This window comes from Oenanthe melanoleuca, chromosome 13 (genome assembly GCF_029582105.1).
Source record: "Oenanthe melanoleuca isolate GR-GAL-2019-014 chromosome 13, OMel1.0, whole genome shotgun sequence".
Classification (NCBI taxonomy): Eukaryota; Metazoa; Chordata; class Aves; order Passeriformes; family Muscicapidae; genus Oenanthe; species Oenanthe melanoleuca.
The window spans coordinates 4,699,933-4,718,754 of NC_079347.1; the positions used below are offsets into that span (position 1 = coordinate 4,699,933).

An 18,822-nucleotide genomic window follows, 5' to 3' on the forward strand; every position below is an offset into this window, starting at 1 on the left:
AGCACAAAGAGCAGAGCTTTGGGGTGACTTTCCCTGCATGATGTTAGCAGAATTCCTGCTGGGAGAGCAAAAACCAGGAGCAGGCAGGGCAGAAATGGCAGCACAGGAGGGACACAGGAGGTGCAGGGGGCTGAGGGTTGTCCAGCTGTGAGGAAAACGTCACAGCCACATCTTGGCACGGGGTGCAGCAGCAACAGCCATCACACAAAACAACACATGCACCACAGCCCTCCCACACCTCATTAATTATGGCTGGGGCTCCCAGCACCACGTGCCAGAAAAGTTACCTAACCAGCAATAAAAACTCCTTTGGCCCCATCTCTGGTACAAAAGCCAACACTCCTCATCCCATAAAATACAAAAAAAGCCCCCAGATGTTTATAAACCTCTGTTGGGCAGCTGAGTGCAAATGTTGTTTAGCAGTGGGGATCAGGCAGCTGACAGCAGATGCTGTCCTGGGGCAGCAGGATGATGCTCCCCAGCTTCCCTCTGCAGCACAGCAGTGTCCTGCAGCCACCACCACCTCCTGTCACTCCAGCCCACTGACCAGCAGCTGTCCAGCATGAAGGAAGCAGGTTAGATTAGCTTTAGGTGGGATTTTGGGAAGGGATTGTCCCCTGGGAGGGTGGGGAGACTCTGGCACAGGTGCCCAGAGCAGCTGTGGGTGCCCCATCCCTGGAAGTGCCAAAGGTCAGGCTGGACATTGGGGTTTGGAGCAGCCTGGGACAGTGGGAGGTGTGGGATTTAACTGGGAAGGAGCAGAATTTAACTGGTCTTTAAGGTCCCTCCCAAAGCCAAACCATTCCATCCACTCTAATTCCATGGATGGATGGAGAGAGGATGGATGGATGGAGAGAGGATGGATGGATAGATGGATGGATGGATGGATGGATGGATAGATGATGAATGAATCCATGGATGGATGGATGGATGGATGGACACACAGGTCAGTGGAAGATGCTGCCCACACACAGCACACCCACAGGGACCCCATGGTGAGTTTTTGGCACCCACAGGGCTGCTGCTGTCCCCAGCCCCTGCAGGGCTGCTCTGAGCTCAGCTGAGGCTCACACAGAGGAGCCCCACGGGATCTCCCAGTGACAAACACCCTCCAGCTCCGTGGCAGGGACCAGGCCAAGTGAACACAGAGTGTATTTATTGCTCCTAGGAAATGCTTTCATTGCCCCCTCCTCCTCCATGTTCAATTCAGCAGAGCTGGGAACGCTCCCTGCATGCTGCTAACCATGGGAAGTGAACACACTGCTAGCTTGGACAGATCATTATCCCTTCATGCACGGGGCTGAGGAAGGGGGTGGCAGGCTATAATGACGCTAATTAAGTCCTTAAGTGTCTTGGTAAAAAGCAGGTAAGGCTTCAGCAGAAGGCAGAATATTCCATTAGGGCAGGCTTCACCGTAGACACAATGCTGCATAATGGGATCCTGTAATTATGCCTGCACTGCAGAGACTTTTAAAAAAAGGAACCCTGTTTTACATTCTCAAATGCAAACAGCATGAAATGATGTTGCTTAGAAACCTTTACACTCCTACAGTGTGTGCAAAAAAGTTATTCCAGACATCTGTATTTAAAATAAAATTTAAAAACAATCCTACTGCACACACTCACATGGATCTTGGCTTCACGTCGAGTGATGAAGCCTATGAAATGTCAGAGGAAATTTAAATTAAAGGAAAAAAAACGACACATGCATTTAAAATACTTGAGCAGCTTGTTAAGTCATTTCAGGTTATGTCTGGTACTGTTCCTCCTCACCCCTTCACACTGAGCTGCATCTCCCTGCACTGATTGTGCCATTTGTACCAATCCAGCCTGAGAGGCTCATAATTATTGCCAGAGCCATGCTGACCTCAAATACCTGGGAAATATTTTCTTTTCTAGAGAAAAGAAAATTCTGGTCTCACTCCAGAACAGGCACACACAGAGCTGAGCACTGTCCAGCTGCTGGAGCACAGGAAATGTGACAATTCCACGGACAGGTCACAGCACAGAGCCTGCTGCTGGCTGCTTCTGCAGGGCTCACCCCAGGCTGAGAGGGGCAGAGGGACACCAGAATTTCCATGTCCCACAGGGATGGCAGCAGGGAAAGCTCTGCCCCAGCCCCAGCAGGCAGGAGGGATGGAGCACAAATCCCAACCCCAGCCAGGGCTGCCACTGCCTCTCCCCCTCTCTGACAAGGTCACCTCTGTGTGCCTGGCAGCAGCGTGGCTGGTGGATGTGGCACAGCAGGGCACAAGGGAGAGCCAGGGATGTGACAGAGCTGGCACAGAGCCACCTGTGCCAGCCAGCTGTGCCTGGCACCCCCAGGGCACCCAGCTGCTGCCCTCTCCCCCTCCCAAACACAGGTTTGCAGTCTCTGTTTGTCCCTCCCTGCTGGCAGAGGGGTGTGGGCACAAGGGATGGAGCCTGGGTGCCCTCATCAGCAGAGAGAGGTGGAAAACCCAAGGGAGGAGCAAAAGTGGAAATTCCTACAGGGAAAGTCTCTGCTGATGGGAGATAGGGATCAGCAGCTGTGCCTCTGGTGCAGTGACCAGATTCAGGGTGGCCTGAACAATGCCAGGGAGGGTCAGGTCAGATTTTGGGCAAGGTTCTTTCCCCAGAGGGTGCTGGCACTGCCCAAGGAATGCCAGAGCTCCAGGAGAGCTTGGACACCACTCCAGGGATGCATGGGGTGGCATTTTTGGGGTGTCTGTGCAGGTCCAGGAGTTGGATCCTTTTGGATCTCCTCCAACTCAGAGGATTCAATAATTCTACAAACTCCACATGAAGCAGCTTTTTTCAGCCCTGCTCTCTGAGGTCTTCCCCAAGATTCTCTCAGCACTCCAGACTAGTGGCCAGAACACATTTGTCTTCAAACCACCCTTCAGAAATGCCACTTTTCCCTGTGTCCACCACAAAGAGCCTCCTCACAAGAGCAGATTAACTATTTTAAATTCTAAATGGTAGAGAAAGCACCTTGTCTGCACACAGTTCTCTGCTGTCACCTGGGGAGGTCCATCGGAGCATCCCTGGGAATTCCAGCTCACACCCTTGGCCCCTGCAGGTGTTTCAGCTCCTGCCAGGGAGCTCTGGCTGGTGGGGCAGGTATCTACAAGATGCTTCACAGATACCAAGGATCCAAAGCTGGAGCCTCACTCCCCAAATTCCTCTGCACTGCTCTGGGGCAGGAAGCATTGCTCACACCTGGATGCAACGACTCAATTGAGCACTAAGATGCTTTAAAGGCTTCGAGTAGAAGAGGCATGAAAAGGGTGAGAATCTGTGCATCACCCAGGAGGCAGAGGCTGGAGGCAAATCCCCACCTCACTCACGCTGCTCTGACTGCAGGCAGCTTCAGGGGCACATCCTTCCTGGGGGAACGGCTCAGATCCTCCTCTGGGGCAGGAGACAACCTCTGCACAGGCACATTTCTTCTTCTAGCCTTGATTGCTGCTAAAAATAATTGGTAGGAGCCAAAGGCTCAGCCTGTGCTCACCACTGCTCAGTGCAGGGTGAGCCCAGATCAGAACAAACCAGCTGCATGTGCAGGATGCTGCTGCTGGGCCAGGCTGGGGCGTGGGGGAGCCCTCAGACACCCAGAGCTAAAGGGCAGGGCAGTGCACACGGGCAGAATGCACGGATGGAGCCTCCAGTGAGTGGGAGAGAACAGGAACAGGAGTGGAAAGTGGAGATAAGGAGCTGGGTGTCCCCACGTGAGAGGCTGGAAATGTTGTGAGTTGTGAAACAATGAGAGATCCACACATCAGCCATCTCCACCCTGGTGTCTGCAGTCACCTGAAAATTCAGATTGTGCTCCCCAAACCTTCTGCTCGTTATCCAAGGTTCAAACCACAGCAGCTACAAAGTTGTTTTTCCTGATCCCTCTAGGGTGAGAGCAAACAGTTAAAGGACAAGCCCAAAGCCTGAAAGGTACCACTGCCAAATAAAACATCCTGGCAGCTTCTGCCCATGCTCCAGAACAAACCTCAGAACAGCAAGGAGATCCTGTTCCTCTGTGCACTTCTAACTGGAGGGGCCACAGCACATCTGATTTTCTTATGGGTAACTCAGCAAAGTACAGGCTCCATCTGGCTGCCCTCTGCATGGATAATGGATATTTTACAGGGGGTGAACAGCCAAGAGAAATAAAGCAAAAGCCTAAAATTGCTCTTTGAGATGGGAAGTCAGACAAGCAGCACCTGCAGAGCCCACGGGATCCCTTCACCTCCTGCCCCAAGAACCCAGGACTGTAAAACCTTTGAAGCTATTTCTGCTGTGCCTCTTTAAAAAAAGCCAATTCTAAAGGCTTGAATCACCACCCACAGCAATGCAGAACATTCCCACAAAGAGTTAAAACACAGGAAACCTGTTGATTAATTTACAGGCAACAAGCTGCACTACTGAAGCCCCAGGGACCTTAATCAAGCTGTTTGCTGCTTGCCAGACCAAAGCAGGAAGATGGGCAGAGCTGTCAGGATGGATTAGTGTTTGCCCACTGGCAACCCTGCTCCTGAATGGGACAAACACACACACAGAGGTCTTTTCCAGCCTGAGCCATTCCCTGATTCTCTGGAGGGGAAATGATGTGCCTGGAGCTCCCAACCTACACAGGGCTTGGGTTTGTGTCTTGGGTTTTACCCCCATTGTTTGCAATTCCTTCTGAAAAGGAGCCATTTCTTCTTTTTTTGTTATTATTTTTAAAAAGATCCCATCCTTCTCCATTCAGTAAATTTTCCTGGCTATATTCCAGGAGAGCTGAAGTGAAGTTGTTTATAACTGACCCCATTTTGAAGGGTTTGGGTGACACACATTGGGGCCAGGACACTTTGCAAATTCAGCTGAAGTTGAAAAGGGACAATTTCCTTTCATTGTGACAACAAGGCTTCAACAGGTACCTTTTTCTCCCTGAACCATTTACAGTTCTGACCATGGGGTTAATGCAGCAGAACCCAAACAAACCCTCTGCCTTCCCATCTTCTAACCAACAGCAAGGAACCCAAGTGGAATCAGTGCTGGAATAAGTCAGAATTACAGATCTGAACTCTGGTCATCTGCAGGGAAACTTTTCACCCTTTAAGAAACTAAACTTTACTTAATCTGGCAATCTTTATCCTGTGAGCTGCCAGGCAGCCTCTGCCTTGGGGTTCCAGTTTAACAGGCCAAGAGGATGTGGGGAGCTTGGAAAACACCTGACTCCACACAGGAACCAGCAGAGAAAGCCAAACACTGATTTTATTTTGCTAAAGCTTAACAGGCCAAACCAAAGGAGCAGAGAATTGCTCAGCTCTGAGTCTTGCTCACATCAGGTGTGTTTGAACAAGGCCATTTCCCCCACCAGGTTTCTGCTGCTCCAGCCAGCAGGAATGAAATATCCCTTGGGAATGTGCTACAGATCCACTCAGCACAGCTCTGATAATTCACACCAGCCAAAAATCACCTTGTCCTGCCCTTACAGCTGCCCTGGACATCACAGGGGACACGAGCTGCTGCTGACACCTCAGTTCTTGCACCCAGGAAGGGATGAAGGGGATGGTGAGCACTGAGAAAATGCACATGCAGCTGAGGATTAGCAAAAGCAATTATGCAAAACAAGTAGTGGAAATAATGATTCACCAGGAGCTGGATCAGATGTGGAGCCCAGCCCTGCACTCAGTGGATGTGGTGATGGCAGGGAGGATTCCAGGCCTACAAAAGTCATTTTTAAAGCTATTTAAATGCACAGAAGACCCAGTGGTAGTTTTTTCAACACCAATTTTGTCAACTACAATTTTATCTACTCTGCTACCACTGGCAAATGTCTGTGGCATCCTTGTCACCCCTTTCTTTGAGTCAAGAAGAAACACTGAACACATGGGGGCCAGAGGGGAAGGGCTGTGTGAGCTGGCAGCAGGCTGAGTGAGGGGCTCAGTCCCTCTGAACCCTGAATAAAGCAGCACAGAATGTTTCCTAGCAGATCCCAGAACACTCCCAGTGCTCTTTAGAGAACACTGACAGTGTCACAGCACCCCTGGGAATAGCTGGGAAATGTGGAGGAACAGAAATGCACAATTTTGGTCAAGGTGAAGAGCTCTTCTCAGTCCTCTCAGTCACTCCCTCCTCCTCCTCCTGCTGAGGGAAACTCCAGGCATTGCCCCAGCACAGCCAAATTCCACAGCAGCTCCAGTTGAGGGATTTTCTCTGGGCAGAGTCACCAACACCAGGCCTGGAGAGACCCCAATAACCAGGATGAGACAATATTTCCATTGCTGTCTCTGGGAGCAGATTAGACCTGGAAAAAGGCTGGAAAAGGCACAGAACCCTGCCAGGGGCTGAGCACCATCAGACCTGGGTCAGTTCTTGTCACAGCAGCAGAGCAGAACGACCTTGCTGTGTCAGCTCTCCATCTGCAAAGCTTCAGCTTCAAACATCACAATCACAAAGTCAAAGTGTCAAGTGAGTCACTGCCATAAAGATGAAATAAGAAAGCTCAGCTCCAATCCCTCCATCCCACTCCAGGCTCAGCAGCCAAGACTTTCCCCCATCAGCTGCAAACTTCCTGCCTTGCCAGTGAAATCACAAGCAAAAAAAAAAAAAAGTTTTTATATTTTTTTTTCCCCCTCGGTGCTCAAAGGCTGTGCAGCAGTTGGATTCCCACAGGCTGGAATTTCAGCACCCCTCAGCCATCCCAAATCCCTGCCAGGAGCCAGGCTGACACACAGCACCTGCCTGGGCTGGGAATTATTGCTGGTGCCCTGGCTTGGGAGAGCTGCTGAGCAAGGGCTCACATGGACTCAGATTTTTGAGGTGGTAGAAAATGGGTAGAACAGAACAGGGACTGATGAGTAAACTGCACCCAAAATTTGGCTCCTTGGAGCTCCCTCACCACCTTGACAGAGCTGAGGGTCTAAGCAGGGTCTCAGCCAGTTTATAATCCATGTTTGCACTCCCCTGGGTGCAAAACTGCCAGGGAGAACATCTGGGGAGAGAAGAAAAACATCCTTGAGGGGGTTCACAGCCCACAGGGAGCACAAGAATGGACCCTGAGCAGGTTCAGTGTCAGGGCAGCAGCACCCAACATCCCAGCCAAGCAGTGCAGGGTCCCACACAGCTTCTGGCTGCTGCCAAAAAGCAAAATTTGCCCCTCCTGTGGTCCCCAAGGCTGGGAGGGGGCCATGGGAGAGGCAGAACCACTGACCCATCTATAGTCCCAAGGGTCCCACAACCCCAGGACAGCCTCTGCCAAAGACAGGAAAAGAATCAAAGGCAACACTGGGATGCAATTCCCAGCAAAAAGGCAGAATAGAGACAGCACAGGCATCACAAGACAGATAAAGATGATTCAGGGAAGACAAAAATCAGGAGGGAAAGGAAACTCGGTGTTCAGAACTCAGACCACACCAAAGAAAGTAAATAGACAAAATACCCATATTTTTTTCTTCACTTACTGTAGCAGAAAAATGATATGAAAATAAAGAATATAATCTTCCTGAAGCCACTGGAGCATGGCTATAAATTACAGCTGCCAACAAAATCAAACCTGGAGATCACTAGCAGGAGAATTTCAGATGACTCTGTGGGTCACCTCGATCTCCAGCAGTCACAGAAGGAAAAAAAAGTGCAGAGGAATTAAATTATTTATGTCAGTCAAGCTTATCTGTCAGAGGGATCCACCTTTCCTAGCACAGCACATCTCTGGGATTAATGATCAGGCACTATCTGGAGCTGGGCAGAAGAAGAAAAACCAAAGTGGTTTGGTTACTGGGGAGGAAAAAAAAAATAAACAAGATGTATCAGCCAGCTCAGCTGACAAACACTGAATTTCAGAGGAATTTCTCCCTGAAGTAGGAAAATGATATTTATATTAACTAAAAAATTAAGCACTGAAGGACAGCAAGAACAAGAGCTCTGCTGAAATGTGAACAACAGTGGTGCCAATGCCTGTAAACTAATTAAGATGTTAATTAAAACCAGAGCACTTTCCCATCTGGGGCTCCCAGCAGAGCCTGAACAAGTCTCACTGGGGAAAGGGGATGGGTGGGTGAAGATGCCAGAGCACTGAGTGACAGCAGAGGGGTTTGTGCCCAGTCTGCTGGGGACCTTCACAACAAAAACAAAAACTAAAAAAACAAAACTAAAAAAAAAAAAAAAAAAAACAAAAACAAAACAAAACAAAAAAAAATTAAAAAAAAATGCATCAAAGAACTCAGGGAGGAGAAATAACCCAGGACTCCCCCACCCCAAAACACCAACTCCCCTGGGAGATCACATTTATCAACCCAGAAAACAGGCTGGGCTAGCAGAGGTTAAAATTCCCTCTTTTATACAAATTATTGCCAAAGGAAAGCTGAGAAAAGTTCAGAGGAGCAGCTGTGGGTGGTGGTGGCTGCTGCTGAGGTTCACCCACGCTCTGTGTGAGCCCAAAAATGGGTGAGAGCAAAGTGGAAATCAACTCAGAGATGTGGAATAAGGTTTGGGAATGGAGCAGGACCTCAAAGTGATGAAAAGAAACCACGGACCTTAAAAAGGCAGAGCAAGGAGGTGACAGTCCCAGGTTTCACTTTCTCCTTTCTGAGAAAGTTCCCGACTAGGAAAAAAAAAAAAAAAAAAAGATAAAAATAAAGATAATAAAGATAAAAAGATAAATGGAATGAAGGTTTGGAAAGTCAGCATTTGCCAGTTTGTGCTGGGTGATGCTGACTCAGCATTCCCGGATGGACCCCGAGCAGGTGTCTGGAAGGAGGGGGACAAAAATTGCATTTGAGGGAAAGCATTGTGTGTTTATCTCTGCAGCCCTTCAGAATGTTTATTTTGCTTTGGGTGTGGACAGACTTGTTGGAGGAAACGATTTAAAAGACACCACATAATGGCACAAAAGCACATTGCGTGGCAACAATCCTGCCGTAAAATCCATCCCACAAAAACCCCAAAGGCTCAGCCCAGCCCGGGGGTTGTCACCTTGGTTTTGGTGGCCCTGAGGGACACCTGGCTTAACTCCCGTCCCAGGGGGGGACAGGAGATGCTGGCAGCACAGTTGTGGTCACAGCTCCATCAGGGGGTGGCAGAGCCACCAGCCAAGGACAAGGTGACTCCTGAGCTGAGCTGGGGATGTCACCACCCCCAAAATACCCACAGGACCCTCTGTCCTCAGGCACAAGGGGTCTGGAGAACCAGGAGAAGGTGCCAACCTGGCATCAGTGCCCTGGCCAGCAGCACAATTATCCCAAAAAACCAGGATGATCCCCTTTAGGAAAGATGCTGATAACGAGATTTCCATAAGGGCACTTTGCTGCTGCCCTGAGGATGGTCCCACAAGGATTTGCTCCCAGTTTGGGAGGCAGGGACTCATTATCCCACCTGGAATTTTACCTCAGGCTTGCCACCATCCCCTGGAGCATCTGAGACTGGTTGGGGTGCACAAAGGATTCCTGCAGCACCAGCAGGGCTAAGGAAAGCTCCCTCCCAAACCTCTCTGCTGTGACAAAGGTGGGTGGAGGGGAAGGCAAAGGGTCATTTTTGGTTTCCACTGGCACCAATTACGCCTCTGGCACGTCGATGGAAATTTTTTTGTTTTTCCACCATCAAGATAGTGAGGTTGGGCTTTTTATTTTTAAATAAACAAAGGCTGTAATGGGCAGTCTGTGCTGGGGCATGTCTGGAGCCTCCAGCTTATCAGAACTGTCATGGGACACTGAATTTCTGTTCATTTTATCTGGGGAAAAAAAAAAAAATAAAATGAAAAAGAAATGATTGAAGCCCACAGGCCAAAGGGGTGGAGGGAGGTCTCCCTTCTCTCCAGCAGATGCTGGATTTAGCATCCAGCTTTGCCTGGGAGCAGACACAGCAATTAGCAACCAAACAGCTGCTGCTGCCACCTCCAGCTCTGCTGGGGCTCCAGCACTGGTGAGCAATTAGAGGTTCCCATCAGAGCCCCCACACCATCTCCAGAGGTGCATCTGCAGTCCTGGGAGCAGCCCCTGCCCAGGGCTGGTTTCAGTCCCTGCTCGTGCTCTGAAGCCCTTGGCTGGTTCAATGTCCAGCCTGGGGCTCCCTGGAGCCCAGCCCTGCTCAGACCTGGTGGCATCCAGGGACAAAGGGGCTCAGGGCACCCCGTGGCACATCGGGGCAGGGAGGGATGCCCTGGCAGAGGAGGGCACCAGGTCCTGCCTGATTTCCCTCTCCCAGCCTCACTCCCCCCATTTCCACATTACTGGGGGAGCAAAGGTGCTTGACAGCTGCAAAAAGAGCAGATAACTCTGCCTGCCATGCCTGTGTTTGCGTAAAAGCTGCTGGTTTATGAGGAACAGCTTAGTCAAAGCACACAAAGAAACACCCTGAAATATTTTTTGAAGAGGGTTGGTTTTTGTTCTGGGTTGTTTTTTTTTTTTTTTATTGCTTCGAGAAGCAAAAGGTTAGCTACAGAAATAGAGAGAACAAAGCAGCTTAACAAACAACTGCTTCTTGTTTTTCTGTTTTTGCGTGGCCTCTCCCAAGCCCTGCTCAGCCCCAGCTGCTCCCCACACCCAGCAGACCCAGCAAGGAGCACCCAAAACTCCCAAAAACATTCAGCTGGGAAGGGGCAAAGCCTCCCAGAGGACTTTCCCCAGCCTGGGCAGCTCAGTTTGGGTTTGTTCCTCCTCATCAGAGTGAAGGGAAGGAGAGAAGTGGGAGATCCTCCCTCCTGCTCAGCCTCTCCAGTTTCCAGCTGCTCCTCCTGACACCAAAAACTTCAATGGCACAAATCCTGCTCTGGCCCTGCCCAGGTTTGGTCTGTCCTCATGCAGGTGTGGATATCAGCTAAACCTGGATTTAGCATCCCTGCTATCAGCAGGAACATCCTAAAATCAGCTCTGGCCATAACACAGACCCAGCTCAGCCCCAAGGCTGTGACAACCCAGGCATTCCCCAGGAAATGCTGGGGTTATTCTTACCCTGTGGCATTTGTCTCAGCTCCATTAACCTTCAGCAAATTAAAGATAGAGGGAAATAAAAAATCATAAATTAGCAGCAGCTCTCAGGTCCTGAGTAACCTGTTTTCCCAGTTTCCAACACTGTTCCCAAAACAAACCACATTTTCCCAGTTTGGATAAAGAGAGAAAAAACTGTCCCTGCAGCATCTCACCACCTTCAGCTCCTGTCTGCAAGGCACAGGAGAGGAAAAGGAGGAGAAAGTTCCATATCTCCCAAAATTAAAGTGTTTTTTCCTGGCCAAACGAAGGGAGTGGCTTTGCTGGTGGCTCCAAAGGGGAAGCCCATCCCTTGGGAATGCCTGAGCTGGGACCCAGAGCCATCCCTGGATGCAGCTGAGGCACAGAGGGCTGGGCTCCTTCAGAGGGTTTGATGGTTTGGATTTATTGGCATGGGAGTGCCACATGCAGGAGAAGAGAGGCACACACATTGCTGGGAGCTGGGCTCTCCCACTCAGGGCTCGAGAGAAAAACAAAACAGGTTTGACAGAGAGCAAATTAATTCAGCATGAAGAAGCTCTGAAAAAAATCAAAAATTATCTTTGACACACGAAAAATAGATAAATCCTCCCAGAAGATTACTTTAACAAGGCCAAAAATCCATCACAGGAAGGAGGCACAGATAAGGCTTTCAAATGGATGGGATGTTTTTATAGCCACAGGCAGCACAGTTCAGAGATGACAGCAGGGATCTTAGCCAGGACTCCTGAACTGCCTCAGGATTTGGGGGATTGCTGCAAGCAGGAGAGAAATCATCCACAGCAGGTGGTGCAAACTGCAGGTGAGCTCAGGTACCAGCTCGGGCCTCAGTTTCCCTTTCCCAAGCCAGGACAGGGGGGCAGCCCCACAGCTGGGGGGTCTCTCAAGCCCTTCCATGCTCTGCAGGGTGATATTTGAGAGTGCTGTGCCCTGAAAATACAATATTAAAGCAGCCACAGCAATCTGGGTGTTGTGGGCATCGTTCCCATCCCCAGCTCTCCAGCACAGACCCCAATAACTTCCTCTCCCTCCTTTGTCATGCTCTGCCTTCCTGGTCTGAGATTTCACCCTTGAGGGGCACATCAGAGCTGCTTTTCAAAGCACTAAGATTGTCTTGAAACTTCTCAAATTCACACACAAACACTTGAGCCTTTGAAAAGCACACAAGTACTTGTATCCCCCTCCAAAAAAATAAGTAACAACAGAAAATTATTCTCAGTAAATCTCTACAGATTTTTCTTTGTATGAGCTCCTCCCAAAATCCTGCTCAGTTTTCAGCCTGCACAGACCCTCCCCAGCTGGTGCAGGTCCAGATTCCAGCCAGGTTCCCCATCTCCCACCAGTGCAGCACAGCCCTGCTGGATGTCACCTCCAGCACATCCCTCTGTGCCCTCCTTTCCTCCTGGGCCATTTCCAGCCTCCCTCCCATGCCCTGTCCTCCCTGCTGCAGCAGTTCCCTTCAGCCCATCAGCTGCTTTTATTGTGCTCCTTCCCTTGCCAGAACAAGCACGTCCCAGCTGAGCAGCCCCTGAGGGCTCTGGAGCTGCTCTCAAGCTGGGCACACCTTGTGACACCTCACATTTGTATTTATGGCTCTCCAAACGTTTCACACGGATCCTCCTGCCCTCTTTATCCACCCAAGGACACTGAGGGGTGAAAGATCCAGGATGCAAGACAGAACAGAGCCACGAAGGGAAGATAATGCCTCGATCTCAGAGCAAAAAGAGCAGCCAGGTATGGGCCAGACAGGTTATTCTGCTCCATAACTGCATCCACTGCCTGTGTATGACACCCCTCATTGCTTCACAGAAATCCCAGTTACCCTGCTCAGCCCAAGCCTGCACCACGGTGACCTTTGCATGTGTTCCAAACTGTACTTCCCCAGCCCCTCGTCTGTGTTTTGCACAGACACAATGACACAAAAGAGGCAGAGCCTGCCAGCCAAGCCCTGCAAAGAAGGTGGCTTTAAATAGCCCCTTTGTCTTGCTTTTCCTTGCTGAAATATTGCACATTATTTAGGACCCGGTTTTAGTTTTATCAGGGACCCAGAAATAGAGACAATGGAGGGCTGGGTGAATTTTTTGGGTTGTGTTAAGACCTAAAGTTTCTCATTCCTTTCTAGCCTCACCCCTCACTGCAGGATTTGTAGCTGCACCCCAAGAACTATTCCCTGAAGGGTTCTCAGACCCACAGGAATGATCCCAGCCAGGAAGGGAAGGGGAGCCCAGAGAAGGTGGGAGGTGTGTGAGAAACCTCACCTCTGCAAATTGAGGGCAGAATTCTAAAAGCAAAGCTTCTGCCCTTGATGGGGAAAAGCCAGCAACTTCAGCAGGCTCCAGGCTGGTACTCAGATGAGGTCAGAAATTAAAAGGTGTCTCGACACTAAATTAATGGGCAAACTGTCAAGAGAGCAACAGGAGTTATAAACATTTATGTTCCAGTTCAAGGCATTTATAACTGCATGGTTTGAGTGCCAAACATGAAAACTGGAGTCCTTGCTGGGCAGGGCACGTGGATGCTCCTTTTTAGGTGTGTGCAGCAGCCCAGAGATGATAAAATGCTTGAACGGGGTGTTAGGGGTGAACACACACCCACAGGACATTCCCATCTCTCCTCAGGGCTGTAATTATTGTATTCCCCTCCTCAGGACAGCCCCCTGCCCTGGGAGGTTTGTATCTTTGTGTTTGCCCCAAAGCAATGCAAAGGTGCCTCCAGCAAACTAAAACCCATCCAGATCTGAAAAAAAAAAAAAAAAAAAAGAATGACTACCAAGCATCAGCTTCTCCTGAGCATCAGATTGGAGCTCTGAGCAAGCTGGTCTAGTGGGAGGTGTCTGTCCATGGAAGGGAACAGGATGAGCTTTAAGGTCCCTTCCAACCCAAACCATTCTGGGATTCCACGGATGAGACTGCAGGGAATCCCCCACAGCCAAATTTCTGGGATGATTTCACATCATGCATGGAGATGGAAACACAACCACGTACTCTCTTATCACCTCCATGATAAATCCACATAAATGCTGCTCTTTAATCAGTAAAAAAATCCATCTGAGACAATAATTTCCATCCCAGGTGAGCTGAGCTTGGTGCAGCCCCCAGCACTTTGGGGAGTGCAGAATTTCAGCTGTGCAGCAGCAATTTGTTAATGAGAGAGCAGATTCTGTGGGGTGAAAAAAATCAAAGTGTCTCTGAGCAAACCGTGAGGGGAGTGAATGTGCTGCTTCCCCCCCAGCCTGCCTGGAGCTTTGCTCACGGCTCTGAATCCGTGCAGGATGGGCAATTCAGGAATTCCATGCGGGAATTCACTGTGCTCTGGAATATTTTGGCTCCAGTGACTCAGGGTGAGGAGCACAGCAGCAAAGACTAAACACGGGCGGAGAATTTCCCAGCTGCAGGAATTAAAAGCCAAGAGAAGCTCACACCTGAATGCCCAGGGCAGAGGCAGCTCCGGTGCCCAGGGGAGGGATGGGCTGGGCTCAGGTGAGCTGAGCTCAGAGGTGCCGGTGCCAGGCTCCACTCTGTCCTTTCCCGAGGCTCTGGCGCCATCTAAGCCCAGAGTTGGGATCCTTCATCCTCCCCTTTCAGGGCAGAGGGAAAACAAAACCGTGCGGTAATAAATTCCTTTTGCTTCTCCAGCACGGGGTCTGCCGGAAAACTTCCTACAGAAGGAGAAATCTGGGAGCTAAAAGCCGAGAAAAATCCAGGAACGGCACTTTGGGAGAAACCCAAGCGCTGAGAAAGGTCGGATCCACCAAAAAGTGACCCAGCACAGCCGTGTGTGCTCTCTGTGCTCACCTGGAACGCTCCCAGCTCTGCAATTTGGTTTTACACTCCGAGACCATTAACAGAGTTCAGCCAGGGAATGATTATCTAATACAGCCATAAGCCCGCCTGAATTATGCAAATAAACCTTTCAGCGACTTTTGACCTTGTTGAGCTGCACAAGGTGCAAATAATTCAGAGTTTTTCCCCCGCTGAGAGAGTTCCTGATTGTTCAGGAGGATGCACACTTCTCCTGGAGTGAGAAGTCACCCTCAGCTGTGTCCCCCTCCGAGCTTTTCTCTCCTGGGACCAGCTGCTGCTTAGTTATTTGCTTTTCTTTTGATCCCTTAAGCAACCAACTTCACAGTGTCCTTTTCCTGGCATTTATTCAGCTTTGCTATTTTTTTATTATTTCTCAGTGAAGTACAGAGTAGCAGCACCGACTTTTTATCCTCGGCTGCCCTCCAGTGACAATGTCCACCCTGGAGCCCCACCCGAGCCAGGACCAGGGGACACGGGGACCTGCACAGCTCACCAGGCTGCAGAACCTCACCTATAACAGGTGTACACATCAATATTTCTAAATCAGTGACAACTCCAGCTTTAAGGATTTACCGATTTTACAATCCCACATTCTCGCTTTCTACCAAAACATTAACGATCTTTCTTTTAGCCCTTGACAATTAATTCCATCTTGGTTCAAATTCTCCAGTCCAATATTAGAAGTTTCATCAAATGCATTTATTTATCTTTACTGTTAAGCAAACGGGAGCAGGAGCAGCTGTTGACACAATGTATTATTGAGGTCGGACTTACCTAACAGTTCATTAACTTCCAAAATGTTATCTCCAACTCTGTTTTGCAAAACTGGCTTTATACTCAAAGACTGGATGTTTAGATTTCAAAACACAAACCAACATCAGGGAGCAGAGTTATTCATCAGTTAGAAATAATCTCGCATTACAGAGCAAACATGTAAATCTGATGGGGGCTGACAACCCAAAACTAAACAGCAGAAGCAGCTCCTGGGAAGGAGAAATACAAGAAAGGAGAGAATAACTAACTACAGCAGGGTTTAAAAAGCACCCAAAGCACTCACTTGGTAGGAACAGCCAGCTCTCAATCCCCTGGGGTTCAGTAAAACCCCCCAGCACAGCAGAGACCCTCCCCTGAGGCACACACACCTCTGAGCCCAGAGATGCTCCACACGCCTGGGAGCAGCAGCCAGCAGGAAACAAGGATCAGGTTTGATTTGTTTGGTTTTTTGGTTTGTTCTTTTGGTTTTGGGGTTTTTTTCTGTCCATTTTCTGCTCAATTCCTGCTAGGAAAAGTGTTTGCTACAGGTGAGGACACCCCAGTCTCACTTTGCATTGACCCACATTCCATTTTCTCCTGCTGGAGCATCGCCGGGAGCCCGCTCTGGATTTCTGCCAATGAATTTGCCACTCGGGGCAATGCAACCTCCTGCTCCAAAGGTTCCTGGCACAGCTCCAGGGGGACTTTTCCCTCCCTCCATACCACACACACCTGTACGGAGGGAGGCTCAGGCAGGAGCATCCAGCAGCACATCACACTGCTGAGTAAATGACAACACCCTCATCCTGCCAGCAGCAAAATATTTTGGGTTCCCCCAGAGGAAGAGAAAACAAAACTAAGGACTTTGTGAAAGAAATCATTAAATCAGACCATGCTGTAAATGCCTAAAGAAATTGATCGAGTTTCTGACGTGGGAAGAATGACAACGTTTTGCTGAAAACCGAAATTGCAGCCGGTCACACACATCCAAAAAAAAAAAAAAGCAAAACAAAACCAAAACTGTTCTGCAGTTTTTGCAAATCCCAAAGGCCCCGGGCCAAGGAGAGGTTAACAAGAAGCAAGTTGAGGCTTGCAGGACCTCAGTGCTCTAAGGCACCCCCAGGAACCGAGATGCTGCTTCGCCTCAGCCCGCACGTTACCCAATGCTTTTCTTATTCCCAGCCAGGATTATTTGTATTCCAGAGCGCTGGCATCTTGTGCCGGTTGGCTGAGCTCAGTTATCAGCTCCCTTCAAATCCAGCCAACCAGGCTGGCGGCTGTTGGACTTCTTGGACACGAAAAAAAAGACGCATAAAAGGCAACAAGAACCTGACACCCGGCGGCGCGGCCGGCTCCAAGCCGTTTGTTTTCCCAGGTCTGTTCTCCCGGAGCTGGGATTGGCAGGAGATTTTGGAGCGCAGCGCTTTGAATTGCGGCGGGCGGGTTTGGCAGGGCTGCAGCGCGGGCAGCAGCTGCGAGGGATGAAAGTACATTCACGGCCTCAGCTTTGGTTTAGAGGGGGACAAAAAGCCCCCAAAGCCTCTCGGAGGTGTGTGGGGCGCTCCCAGCACAGGTGAGCAGAGGGTTTAGACCTGCGGCACCTGCGCTGAGCGCGGTCCCAGCGCTGACATGTCACCTGTCACCACCTCCCATAGAGCCGCTGATGCTGCTGTCGCATCCTCCCCACCCTGGTTTGTGTTCAGCGCTGAACGGGGCATTTCCCATCGCGGAGGGGGAGCGGGACGGAGCAGGAGCGGAGCGGAGCGCACTTACCGGGAGCGGCGGCGCCGCGCGGGACGGACTCGGCGTTGCCCATGGGCGGACGGAGCGGGGCCGGCGGGGTCTGTGCGGGGTCGGGAGGGTCTGTGCGGGGCACTGCGGGTCCCAGGACACGCTCGGGCAGCTCCGTGCTCTCCCTGCGATTCGAAGCTGCCGCCCCGCCCCGCCCCGCGCCGGCACCGCCAACCGCGGGACACGGGCGGGACACGGGCGGAGCGGACCGGCACCGGCTCGGCTCTCATAGGCTCGGAACGGGGCGCTTCGAGCCGTTCCAGGCTCATTCGGGTCGGGTGGGCTCAGCCCGAGCCCGTCCAGCCGCAGGAGGAGGTGCCCACCCCGCTGTCATCCCGCGATCCCAAATATTCCCATCCCTGCGCCCGCACCGCCCGCGAGCAGTGGAATTAACCCAACGCCCCCTGACACGCAGAATTGTTCAGGAAAAGGCTTCAAACCACAGCCCGCGGCACAGCAGTGCCCTTGCTGTCACCTGTCACCTGTCCCGGGGCACAGGAAAGGTCAGGAGCCAATGTCACAGAACAGGGTCAGGATTTCTTCCCAATCCCAAGCAGCGTGTGGTCCTGTCGTGCCACAGAGCTGGGAGATTTCCAGCTGGGATGAGTCCTGCTGCCTTCTGTTCCCCATTATCTCATTTACTCTTCTATTTGGCGCGGGACTGATGTGGACTTAGAAGGAAGTAAAAGAGCAAATTAGAAGGGTTGAAATTCCAAAGTGTTTCTACTGTCACAGCAGCCCAGCCACCCCTGGGAACAAGAGAAAGAAGGAAAAGGACAGTGGGGAGGCCACCGGCTTCCTCCTCCACAGCTGCATCCAGAACATCATCACCGGGTGCCAGCAGCTTTGAATTGCTGAAATAGAGAAGAAGACACATCCCGCCCTGAAAACCATGGACAAAATAATGGGAACATGATGTGCAGACGAGTGTGCTCATGCACGGAGCCTGGGAAAGGGCTGAGTTTGGTAAAAAAGGAACCACGATGCTTTTGCAGGAGCGCTGCTGCCCTCCCAGAGCCCACAGCACAGCCCAGGGTTAGCCCGGCTGAGGAAGGGATGTCCCGCTGGAGTGCGAGCAGGGGTGACAGTGACATGTGAATACTCCTTATCTGGCTGCTAATGCACTTTTTATCTCCTCCCTCAGGTGCCAGGGCTGTGACAAGACTCTCGAACGACCTTCAGAGCCGCCTCCGGAGCTGACAGTGCTGCCCTCACACATGGCAATTTATTGTCCCTCATCCCCAGGTTCGGGGGCTTTAGTGTGGCTTGGGTTTCTGATAATAACCCTGAAACAGCAATCCCAATCCAGCACAGCCTGGACGAGACTGAAGTCACACCTCATCAGGGGCTCCAATTTCTGTGACAGTGAAAAGGTGGAGTTGTACCTGGGGAGGGTCAGGTTGGATTTTGGGAAAGGTTCTTCCCCCAGAGAGTTCTGGGCACTGCCCAGGCTCCAGGGAATGGGCACAGGCTCGAGGCTGCCAGAGCTCCAGGAGAGTTTGGACACTTCAGGGATGCCCAGGGTGAAATTTTGGGGCTGTGCAGAGCCAAGGGTT

The 18,822-nt window shown here is 50.7% G+C and overlaps 1 protein-coding gene across 1 annotated transcript in view; it reads right to left on the minus strand.

Moving 5' to 3' along the window:
* NEURL1B (neuralized E3 ubiquitin protein ligase 1B) overlaps positions 1 to 17,390 on the minus strand; it is a 120,812-nt gene extending 103,422 nt beyond the window's left edge. Inside the window, 1 exon segment of the mRNA XM_056502643.1 lies at positions 17,249 to 17,390. Coding sequence (XP_056358618.1) covers positions 17,249 to 17,291 — 43 coding nt within the window. The 5' untranslated portion in view covers positions 17,292 to 17,390.
* Between the last annotated feature and the right edge of the window lie 1,432 nt (positions 17,391 to 18,822).